At 40.2% G+C, this 11502-nt stretch overlaps 1 protein-coding gene across 3 annotated transcripts in view; it reads right to left on the bottom strand.

The window, feature by feature from the left end:
• Nucleotides 1–1248: 1248 nt before the first annotated feature.
• The window catches only part of LOC116093871 (guanylate-binding protein 4), a 14253-nt gene continuing 3999 nt past the window's right edge, over nucleotides 1249–11502 (bottom strand). For all 3 annotated transcript variants that reach the window (XM_031375691.1, XM_031375690.1, XM_031375689.1), the window contains 8 exons: nucleotides 10717–10826; nucleotides 10328–10524; nucleotides 9237–9482; nucleotides 8015–8295; nucleotides 6553–6765; nucleotides 3877–3979; nucleotides 3388–3581; nucleotides 1249–1983 (listed from right to left, as the gene is read on the bottom strand). In XM_031375691.1, coding sequence (XP_031231551.1) covers nucleotides 1765–1983; nucleotides 3388–3581; nucleotides 3877–3979; nucleotides 6553–6765; nucleotides 8015–8295; nucleotides 9237–9482; nucleotides 10328–10524; nucleotides 10717–10826 — 1563 coding nt within the window. In that variant the 3' untranslated portion in view covers nucleotides 1249–1764. The remainder of the gene's footprint in view (nucleotides 1984–3387; nucleotides 3582–3876; nucleotides 3980–6552; nucleotides 6766–8014; nucleotides 8296–9236; nucleotides 9483–10327; nucleotides 10525–10716; nucleotides 10827–11502) is intronic.

The following is an 11502-nucleotide window of genomic DNA, read 5'->3' as shown; positions in this document are numbered from 1 at the left end:
ACTCAGAAATCTGCCTGCCTCTGCCTCCCAAGTGCTGGGATTAAAGGCATGTGCCACCACTGCCCGGATGTTTCCCCTTTTAAGAAGGAATGAAGTATCCACATTTTGGTCTTCCTTCTTCTTGAGTTTCTTATGGTTTGTGGATTGTACTTTGTGCATTCCGATCTTCTGGGCTAATATCCACTTATCAGAGTGTGCATACCATGTGTGTTCTTTTGTGATAGGTTTACCCCACTCAGGATGATATTCTCCAGATCCATCCATTTCCCTAAGAATTTCATAAATTCATTGTTTTTAATAGCTGAGTAGTACTCCATTGTGTAGATGTACATTTTCGGTATCCATTCCTCTGTTGAGGGATATTTGGGTTGTTTCCAGTTTTTGGCTATTATAAATAAGGATGCCATGAATATGGTGGAGCATGTGTCCTTATTACATGTTGGAGCATCTTCTGGGTATATGCCCAGGAGTAGTATAGCTGGGTCCTCTGGTAGTACTATGTCCAATTTCCAGAGGAATGACCAATTTTTTTTCTTTTTTTTTTATTAGATATTTTCTTTATTTACATGTAAATTTCTCCTTTCACAGTTTCTCCTCCAAAACAAACAAACAAACAAACAAAAATAACAAAAATAGACCTCTGTTGCCTCCCCCCTCCCCATGCCTGCCACCCCACCCTCTCCCATTTATTGGTTCTGGCATTCCCCTACTGGGGCACAGAACCTTCACAGGGCAGAAGTCCTCTCCTCCTATTGATGATCGAATTTGCAATCTTCTACTATACACATGCTACGAGAACAATCAGACCCCTCCATGTGCAGTCCTTGGTTGGTGGTTGAGACCCTGGGAGCTCTGAGGGTACTACTTAGTTCATATTGTTGTTCGTCCTAAGGGGCTGCAAACCCCTCAGCTCCATTGGTCCTTTCTCTAACTCCTTCACTGGGGACCCTGTACTCAGTCCAATGGATGGCTGTGAGCCTCTACTTTTGTATTATCAGGTACTGTCAGACCCTCTGAGGAGATAGCTATATTTAGGCTGGCTTGCCCTTCCTTCAGTCTCTGCTCCATAGTTTGTCTCTGCAACTCCTTCCATGGGTATTTTTGGTTCCCCCTTTTAAGTAGGGATGCAATGTCCACCTTTTGGTCTTCCTTCTTCTTGAGTGAGGAACAACCAATTAAACCCTTGTGCATCAGGGTCCTGTCAAACCAAATTCCTCTGTATATAAGAAGAGTGACACAAATGCTTCATTATTTTAATCTGCACAGCTCTTTATTATCAATCAAACATTTTTCTCATACTTTATCCTATGAAAACCCATTTGTTGGTTTTTATAAGAGCTCTTTGTAACAAATTATCAGTAATGTGCGGCTGAGATACAATTTCCAATGTGTCTCCATTTGGCCATGTTTCTGTTTGATTTACTTACATCTTTTCTAGAAATAATTTCACTATATTCTGAATGGTTTCCTTCTTTATTATTTAGATTATGTCAATGAAATTTGGTGGGATTTATAGATGACAGACGTTTACATTCTTCAATCATTGGTTTGTATCTTTAACCTTGAATATAACTGGGAATGAACTGACACAACTCCAATCCAACAAAGCAGTACCTGGTCACTTAGCTCTTAATGGGGGTTCTGAACTGCTGCGTAACACTGGGTAATAAACTAGGATGTGTATTTAAAAATCAAGGCAAAGAATTTGGTGTCAAGATAATAGAAGCCTGGTTTTTATAAATTCCTTCCCAGAGACTCTTAGGACTACTTCACCAGTGAGCCGAGGACTTTCAGGCCCGCGCCACATAGTTTACCAGCTCCTGGTAAAATCATAATGAATGCATTGCCAACTGTGTCAAGGACATGAGCAAACAGTGAGGGTTTCTTTCTTGTTCTTTCCATTTCTTCTCTCAGTTGACTTATTTCATTCTTTAACATATCAGATTTCTTTCTGAATCCTTCAATCAGCAGTTCTTCTTGGATCTGTAAAAGAAAAATCTGCCGTTATTTTGCAGGCAGAATTTTCATAACTTTATCTTAAGTGCCATTATCTACATCTCTACCACCTCAGAAGGGTCTCTGATATTCTAAGACATTTGCATCATCAATAGAAATACCCATGCTTAGCATATATATATATATATATATACATATATATATATATATATATGGGATTCCTCAGCACCTCCTCATACAATACACACATACACACACACACACACACATACAAATGCCCTGTGGGAGTGATTGCAGAAAGCAAGTGAACTAAAATTGACTCTCAATTCCAATGAGGGGGTATTTTTTTTATTATTTAAGAGATAATCAGAGTACTGACCTTGTATAGAGAACACTGGTTGCTAAACTCCAGCATAGGGTGGGATGGACTGAGAAGGAGTGGGGATAAATAGAGCAATTTATGAAATTGCATCATCCTTTATTTTATTGTATTATTATATTTATTGTATTACTTTTCAATTAAATTAATTATTCTTTTTTGTGCATGTGTGACCACATGTGTAAATGGGTGCACATGCATGTGTTTTACATATCCATGGAGGCTAGAGGTTGGTTTTTTATATCTTCTTCAATTGCCTTATTGTTTATAAACTAGATATATTTTTATTTTACATTTTTGAGTACTTTGCTTGCATGAGAATATACTATTTGCATGTATTTACATGAGAGGATACTATTTGTATGTATTGCTACCCATGGATATGAATGAAAGGTATCAGATCTCCTGAAATTCTAGGTTTGGACAATGTACATTGCCATGTGTTTGATGGGAACTAAACTTGGGTCCTCTGTAAGAATAATAAGTGCTCTTAACAACTGAGCCAACTCCACAGCCTCATTTTAAAGACAACGTCTCTCCACAATTCAAGAGCTAGCTGATTCCACTAGGCTGGCTAACTAGAAAGCCCCAAGGGTCCTCCTGTCTCTTCCCAAGAAGTGTCAGTGTTGCTGGCACATGTCACTTTCTTCCAGAATGTTACCTGGGTTCTGAAGACCCTAATTAGTTCCCTGTGTGTGCACAATGAGAGCTTTGCTGACTTAGCCACCTCCCAACCCCATCCTCCTCCTGCTTTATATTGGGCTAAATCTGATACATTCATACGACACAGGGCCTACCTCATGTCTCTTTGAAGGTTAAGCCTAGAATCCTAAAGTCTAGAGAGATGGGTCAAGTGTAGCTCAAGAAGAGCATCCAAGAAGCCAAATAGCAGTGGAGAGCCCTGGTGGACACTATCTGTACACTCCAGTCTAACCCTACATAGGTGCTAGGTTCTCGTGTGCTCCCAGGCTTCAGTAAGACCCAAGTGGACTTCCCTTGCTGGGGAGTCAGAGCACCATGCATCTGGCTCTGCCAAGTCTGTCTACACTCACCTTCAGCTTGTGCTCCAGCATCTTCTCCTGCTCCCTCAGCAGCATCACCCTTTCTCTCTCCATCTTCTCCTGAAGTTTAGCAATGTTTTCTTGGAAGCTTCTCTCCTGAGCCTCCATCACTTGCTCTTGCTCCTTCTGTCTCTGCCTCAGGAGGTCTCGTTCCTTCTCAGCCACCTCCTTCTTTGTCCGCTCAGCTGTTCCACGGATGTTTGAAAAGGGGAAGAAATCACAGTCAGAATGTAGCTAGGGCTCATAGGGGAAACTCTGAGTATTCCCATTAGCCAGGCCAGCATCATTGTGGCCCCTAATGTGATGGAAAGGTACTAATTGACTGGACATACAACACAGCACCAAACCCCTTATTGTTTCCACATCTAGGAGAGGTCGTGAGCATTGGCAGATGGAAAGTCCTTGTGACCTTCCCGAGCATCAGTCAAAGGGCTTTGCAGGATGTACCCACCCCTCTAACAGTTGAACCCTCTACTCTACCTGCTATGGCTCTCTCTGTGTCTGTAAGAGCTTTGTCTGACTGCAGGATGGACTCTTCCATAATAGCCTGTGACTGCAGGAAACTCTGGAGAACCTCTTTTGCCTGGGGACCCAAAACCAGAAAACACAGTTTAGGTAGTAAAAATATAATCTTCTGCTGAGATGTTGATTGTTTAATAAAACCTCTCATCTTTTTAGTCCTGTCCTACAATGTTTAATTCCATAGTCATATCCAAAACTTCAAGTTCTTCCTGGACAAGAAAACCCTCTGCCTCAGCCTCGTTGCTAACTTCACAGCCTCCCTTCCCAGGGTGCTGCCCATCAGCTGCCCCAGGTTACATCGCTCCCCACAGTTACATACACTTCCAATGGCATATGGCCTCCACTGTTTACCATGCTTGGATGTATTTTGTCTCCTACTTTCATGGGTATCCCAGACTTTATAGCTAAGATATTACCTACAGACCCAAAATCAGACACATTACTTTGTATCTCAGATGGCCAATACTTGTTTCTCTAGGCCACTTTCTAATTTTTTTATCCACCTTTATTGTATTATTAACAAATGAAAATTGTACTTGTTCAAGCCATACAACATAATTTTTGATTTATTATATACTGTTAAGTAATATAATCAAAGAAATTTGTGTATCAGTTGCTTCAAATAGTTACCATTTATTGGACTAACACTTAGGTCTACTCTTTTTTAGCTTTCAGGAATATAATGGATTATTGTACTTATTGTCACCATTTGACTTTCAAAACTAGTATGTCTTATAACTATATGTTCACACCTCTTGATCAATATCTCCCTCTTCTCTCTATTCTCAGGCACAGTAATCTCCATTGCACTCTATGTTAATGCAGTGGTTTAAATGAGACTGGAATCCCTAGGCTCATAGATTTAAATGTGTGCTCCCCAGGTGGTGGAACTTTTGGGGAAGGATTAGGAGGTGTGGCCTTGTTGAATATAGTGTGTCACTGTGGGTGAGCTTTGAGATTTCAAAAGTCTGCACCAGGCCCAGTCCTATGCTCTGCCTGCTTGCTGCCTGTGCATAAGATGTAAAGCTCTCAGCTAGTGTTCCAGCGTCATGCCTGTCTGCTTCCCATTATGATGACTATGAACTAATCTTCTATGACTGTAAGGAACCCCCCAGTTAAAAAGGTTATTTTATAAGACTTTCCTTGGTCATAGTATCTCTTCACAGCAATAGAATAGTTAGTAAGGCAGTTAATATTGCTTTGCCTTAGTTTATTGTTCTCTCTGTCTCCTTGGTGCCACTAAATGTGAGCCATGACATGCAATATTTGTCTTTCTGTCAAAGGCTTATTTCCATGAACATAATGTCTTCCAGATTTATTCATACTTTCATAACTAGTAGCATTTTTAAGGTTGAATATTATACTAATATGGAATATTATACTTTATACTAATATGAATATATACTAATATGAAATAGATGACAAATGACAGATGATGACTGACAGATGATAGATAGATAGATAGATAGATAGATAGATAGATAGATAGATAGATTGATAGGTAGTTAGATAAAAGATAGGTAGGTAGGTAAATAAATGAGAGATAGATAGATGATAGATAAATAGATAGATAGATAGATAGATAGATAGATAGATAGATAGATAGATGAAATAAGTAGATCCATTAATCAGTAGAAAAATACATGGCACTGTCATAAAAACAGCCATATAGTGCAACAACAGAGAACTGAGAGCCAAGACGTAATGAAATTATATCCTTGTATTACACTTACTACATAAGTATGAACTGAAAATGGATTAACCTAAGACCTAGCCCTTCAAAACTCTTAAAAGTAGGAGAAAAGACACATGGCATTGGCTTTGTGATGGTGTTTTAGATTTAACACCAGAAGTACAGATAAATAGAGAGGTGAGGTCAGGCAACAATAGCTTTCTGCACAGTCAAGGGAGGAGTAGGTAAGATGAAAGGGGATATACAGAATGAGGGAAGAAGTCTCAAGCTGGGAAGATGATGCACAGTGATAAGGAAGTAATATGTGAAGAAGACGAAGAATTTGTACAACACAACAGGGAAAACTAGCATGCTTAAAATAGCATGTAGTTGCCTTGCAAAGATATTTCTTAAAATAAGAAATTCAAATGGGCAGCAAGTACTCTGCATTATGAATCCTTTGTAAAATAACCAATCAAAACCATAATGGGGTGTCACCTCACTCTTGTGACTATGCCTATTATCAAAAACCCAAAAGTTTTGGTTGAGCTTGAGAAACACAAAGGAACCTTTGTAGATTTCTTAATGAAATGGAAACTGGTTACAGTCGTGATGTGAAATAGCATAGATTCCTTAAAAGACGGAATTCTGAGATTCTATTGGCTGACCTTACAAATCTGCCACTGAGTGGCTATGTGGCGACAGTCAACATGTGACATCGTCTATACATTACATTTGTCCAGTGCATGAGAGTGGAAAACTTGGCTGGTTCATTTTTTATCTTGAGAGGTAAAAACTGGTATTCTAGCCAAGTCACCTGAAATAAACCCTCAGGCCAGATCCGAATGCTCAGTATCTGCTCCCCATGAACTCATTCACCTTCACCTTGGTTAGGTCTACGGGTAACCTAGCGGCCAGCACTCAGCTGAGCTCCGTAAGCCACTGCCTCTGCTGTTCCGCACCTTTACTCCCTTCCTCAACACTTGCTCGTAGCCCAGCTCAACCTTCTTCCTGGCTTCTACGTAGAGGCCGTGCCCCCCAGGGACAGAGAAAGCTCCACTCGAGATGCTCTCCCTCAGGAACTCCGAGAGCTTCGCCAGCTCAGCCTGGCAGTGACGGATGGATGCTGCTTCGTTCTGCAGCATGAACGCCTCCTTCCTTTCCTCTATGGTGGCCTGCCAGGTAAGTAGGGGAAGACAAAACAATCTTTTAGAAGGAAAGTGCCCTGTGATCGTCCTGGATGATCCCAGGGTGACAGCTACAGAGTAGGCGGAAGGAGACAGGAGGAGGATCAGGAGGATTGGGACATCTGCTTTAGCCCAAGGTGGGTCAATTCTGAGTGACTTCAGGAAGTCTGTTAACTTCCTGGGGTTCACACCCAGCAGCTGTGAAAATCGACTTGAAAGACACAAGTTTAGTTAACTCGGAAACACAGATTTCAGTGATGAACAACCCAAAGGTAATTTTTGCTTTTGTTTAGAAGTGATATTTCCTCTGAGAATGGAGGTGGGTGTGGCTGACAAACCAATTCTTCACAGGTAAGTGTAATCTTATCAGAGTTTTGAGGCCTCTTGAATTCTCTCAATAATTATTTGAGTGTCAGGATGCTGGAATAGGTATGTTTTGTGTCTGTATGTGGTTGTATGTGTATGTGGTATATGTTTGTTGTGTGTATATGGTATGTGGTATGTGTGTGTTCATAAGTGATAATCTTGATTAATCTCCTCAATATGAACTAAGAGATTTTTGTCCTCCAGGGTTCAAACTCAGATAAATGGAAGACCAGCATCTCTCAGGGATGGTGCCTTTGGTCTGGTGGGTCATGGTTGTCCCCTGAGAGTTGTTTCTTGGTGAAAATGCTTTTATCATCCTGGGATAATGAACATAATGGGTAGTAAGCCTATGCTGACACTGGTGATTCACAGTGATAATAACCCTATCATTGTATGGCACAAGGTGATCTAGTGCCACCCTTCAAAATGTAAGTTTCATCCGGTTGTGGCAGAAAGAGACATCAGAACATTTAGAAACAAGAAAAGGGCCCAGCCCAGTGCTTCCTTGTTTGCTGGTGAGTTCCTTATTTGCTTCCCCTGGGCCTACAGATCAGAACGAAGTCCATTTGACACATGTTTTGTTTGTTTGTAGTACACTGAAGCATTACACCCTTACTTCACCTTTACTGTGAACTTGGAACTTATAACGTGCACATTGTTCTAAGGTACTTAGCACATGATAGCTTGTTTCATAGCAATCAAAGTAAATAAAATCTATCGTTTTGAGAAAGGGCAAATTCTAGCACAATGAGTCGTGTTACCCGTAAAAGTTCTAATGAGAAAGATGCAGATCTTGAGATAAGAAAAGTAAAGTCTAGGGGCCCTATCAGAAGGGCATGGATCAGGAAAGACAAATGCTAAGATCTATTACCACCAGCCTCTTCTGGAACTCCCGCTCATCATCCTTGAAGGAGTGCTCCATGAAGACAGCTATGGCTTCCTTCTCACAGGCTGCATGCTCATCCAGCAGCTCCTGGAGCGTGGCTGTGGGGAGCCTCACTCGCTGGGCCATCTGCTCACTGTAGTGCTCAGCTGCCTTCTGCACAGCTATGGAGTTCTCACGCTGGGCCAGGGTCGTCACTGCATTCTCCAAACATGGCACAGTCCCACTGTTGATGGCATCCATGTAGGTCTGCACCAAAGTCCCCAGCCCTGAGAAAAACATCGTTAAGAAATGGAAAGTTTGCAAGGACAGCCTAGTCTACAGAATGAATTCCAGAACAGCCAGGGCTACACAGAGAAAGCCTGTCTAAAAAATAAATGAAATAAAATGAAATGAAATGAAATGAAATGAAATAGATTGTTCTCACTAATTGTTGCTATGAGCTTTAGGTCTAACATTCTTTAAAGCATCAAATTCTATTTATCTTGATGTTTTCATCCCCTCTTATGTCTCCCATATCTTCTGTTCTCATTTCATGCCCTTTTGGAATCAGTATCTATTCAATAAAATCAACTTCTTTTCTTTGTAGTTCTCAAATTCAACTCATTAAAAACAATTAGTGATCATAAACAAGAGGTTTCAGGGTTTCTTGGAAAGGAAACTCTACCATATAAATAAAAAAAAAAAAAGTTGGTTTGAAAGAGAAAGTACATGCCACCTTTTGTGAGACCAAATTCCAAGTGAAAATTCAAGTCCTATCAGAAGAGAATAAATAAAAACCACCATCATAAATTTGAAAACAGAATAAGGTATGGATACATTTCAGGGTTACACAGACAGAGAGTGTCTTTGACACTTGGTATGTTGAAATTGGTTTCTCCAATTGCATGGGTCTCTTGGCCTGCTATGTTCCGACTGGTGTCAGCTCATAAATAATCCGTAAAATCAAACTAAGACCCTTTTCCAGGGACCCCAAGTCACCTTGTAGATTTCTGTCTGGTCATAGTATGTGTTAGTTGTGTGAGAAGCGCTAGAGCTCAATAAATACTCATATACAGAAAGTTCAAGAACGGAATGTGCATGTGTGAGCTGCACACTTGTCTATCCATATTCCTTTACATGAGGAAAAATTGCTGAAGGTCACAGAAGAATCACCACTTTACCACATATTCTAAGCCACAGAGACATGCTGGTGACAAAAGAAACTCACGATTTCCTGTGACAATGACTCCCCCTCTCAGAGTCTTGGTCTTGCCATTGGCAAAGATGTAGGAACAGAATTTTTCTGATTCAACTTGGAAACTCCATTCCAGCTGGTTATCTGGAACGTTGTCAATTTGGGATAATAAACTTTTGTCGCTTACAGGCCTGTCAAAGACAAAGCACTTCCGCACTGGAAAAAAATATCTGACACATTCTCGGGTCATGTTGGACTTTTGGACTTTGGGATTGTTTCCTGAAAGAGAAAAAGCACTCGCTGAAGAGACAGCTGGAAGATAAGGTGATTGACAAGTTTCCACGAATGTTTACAAGGCTGTGGCTGCATTGCTTGTAAGTCCCCCTTCCCCTGACTGGTTGCACCAAGAGTATTAAAGTCCCTGGTGCACTTGGAGACTTCGTCACTTAGTCATTATATGGGACTTTGACATTATTTAGCAGAGAGACTCTGTGATATAAATTAACTGTTTAGATGAGTGAATAAAAGACAAATATTGATTCTAGGTACTTATCTGCCCTACTAAATATGACTCATGTAATACATTTGTGATATTAACATGCCAGCGCATTGCACAAGGCTGGAGGGTGAAATCCTGGTAAAAAAATGAATATTTCTCATTAGTAGAAACATATACCTATTCCTCACCCCTGTCCACTGAGAGTGAGTGATTTGTATCCCTACATATACTGAAAAGTAAAACTATTTGAGCTAGTAAGACATTCTTAGTAAGGAATGTTGTTAAAACTAGGTCAATAGATTTTCTCATGATTTTAGGTTTCCTTACTTATTTGTTTGATGAACCATCTTCTTGAAAGAATGTATAAATTAATAGGTAACAAGTAAAAAAGGCTTAGGAGTTAATCACATTGATTGAAATCCTCCCCTACTTTGTTTTATTTTAATCTTTTTGTAATATTAATGGGTTTAAAATTTGTCATGACATGTTCTCTGTTAACGTGGGTTTAACTAGCCTCGGGACAATTGTGGTCACCATTAACAAGAGTTTCAATGTTGTCTCAAGCAAGAGATGTCAAGCGCTGAACAGGACTTAGCTAATTCTAACTTCCCTCATCCACTGATACCTGGGATCAGCTTCAGGGCATTCTCCAGGTACTCATCTTCTGTAATGGGCCGACCATCTAACTTCAGTTCCAGAACAAAATCTCGAACGGTCCAGATAAAGTCTGGGAAGAAACTGACGAACTCACTGGAGTCCTCCACTTTATCCTCTCTGGGGCTCGATTTTGCCCGGATTAGCTGTGTTAATTCAGTCACATAGCTGGGATTGTAGCTAAGGATATGAAAAAAAAAAATCTTCCAGGTCTCATGTAGACTTAATTATTAAAAATAGTCCCCTTTGTCCTGTGCCTACTCTAATTCAAGACATACTGACTTATACCAGAGAACAGGCAGTAATTTGCCTTCTTCCTACACTCAATGAAACACAGCAATTTGGTCCCTGGAAGGATACTGCAGCTGCTCCAGGGCCTGCTGGTTGATGGTGCTCATGCTGTTGTAGACAAAGGTGCTGCTCAGAAGCACGGCCAGGGCAAAAATCCAGGAGTCATTCTTAGGGTCACCCTGGAGAGCACATAAGGACAAGTGAATTAAGAGTCTCATATTCATTCATTCATTCATTCATTCATTCATTCATTTTCATTCATCCAATTGTTAATTTATTCTTTCAGATAAACTATTAGTGAATCTGAGAGAAATAAACAAAAATGAAGATAATGCTACATACAATCCTCATTCCTACACTGATCTCTCTCACACCATTTGCTCTTCTGGCAATTAAATTAACTGATATATTAGGATATAGTTCAGTGGTAGGTAGGAAAAGCCCTGGGTTTAGTTCCCAGCACCAACTGATAAAAAGACAAGATATTCAATGTGTATAAAACATTTCCTAAGTGCCTAGAATATAGTAGGCAATGAAAAAATGGGCAGTTATACCTTTATAAATGTAATCTCAGTTACAGACACAAACCTTTTTCATTAAATAATCACTCTTCACTGTACCTCGGACAAAATGCAGAGGCATGTTTTATGGCTATCGATTTCCATGTGGTTGCCTTCTGAAAAATGACTTTTTGCAATAGCAAGTAAACTTGTAAACATATAAATGCAACCACAATGTCAATTTCTGCCAGGAAGAAAGCCAAAATTATAAACAACAAAAAACAGAGTAGAAAGGCACATGGTGTGTGTGTGTGTGTGTGCGTGTGTGTGTGTGTGTGTGTGTGTGTGTGCGCGT

Source organism: Mastomys coucha, unplaced genomic scaffold, assembly GCF_008632895.1.
Source record: "Mastomys coucha isolate ucsf_1 unplaced genomic scaffold, UCSF_Mcou_1 pScaffold16, whole genome shotgun sequence".
Lineage (NCBI taxonomy): Eukaryota > Metazoa > Chordata > Mammalia > Rodentia > Muridae > Mastomys > Mastomys coucha.
Note: the sequence above shows the minus strand (reverse complement) of the source record. Positions and strands in the feature narration are given on the sequence as shown.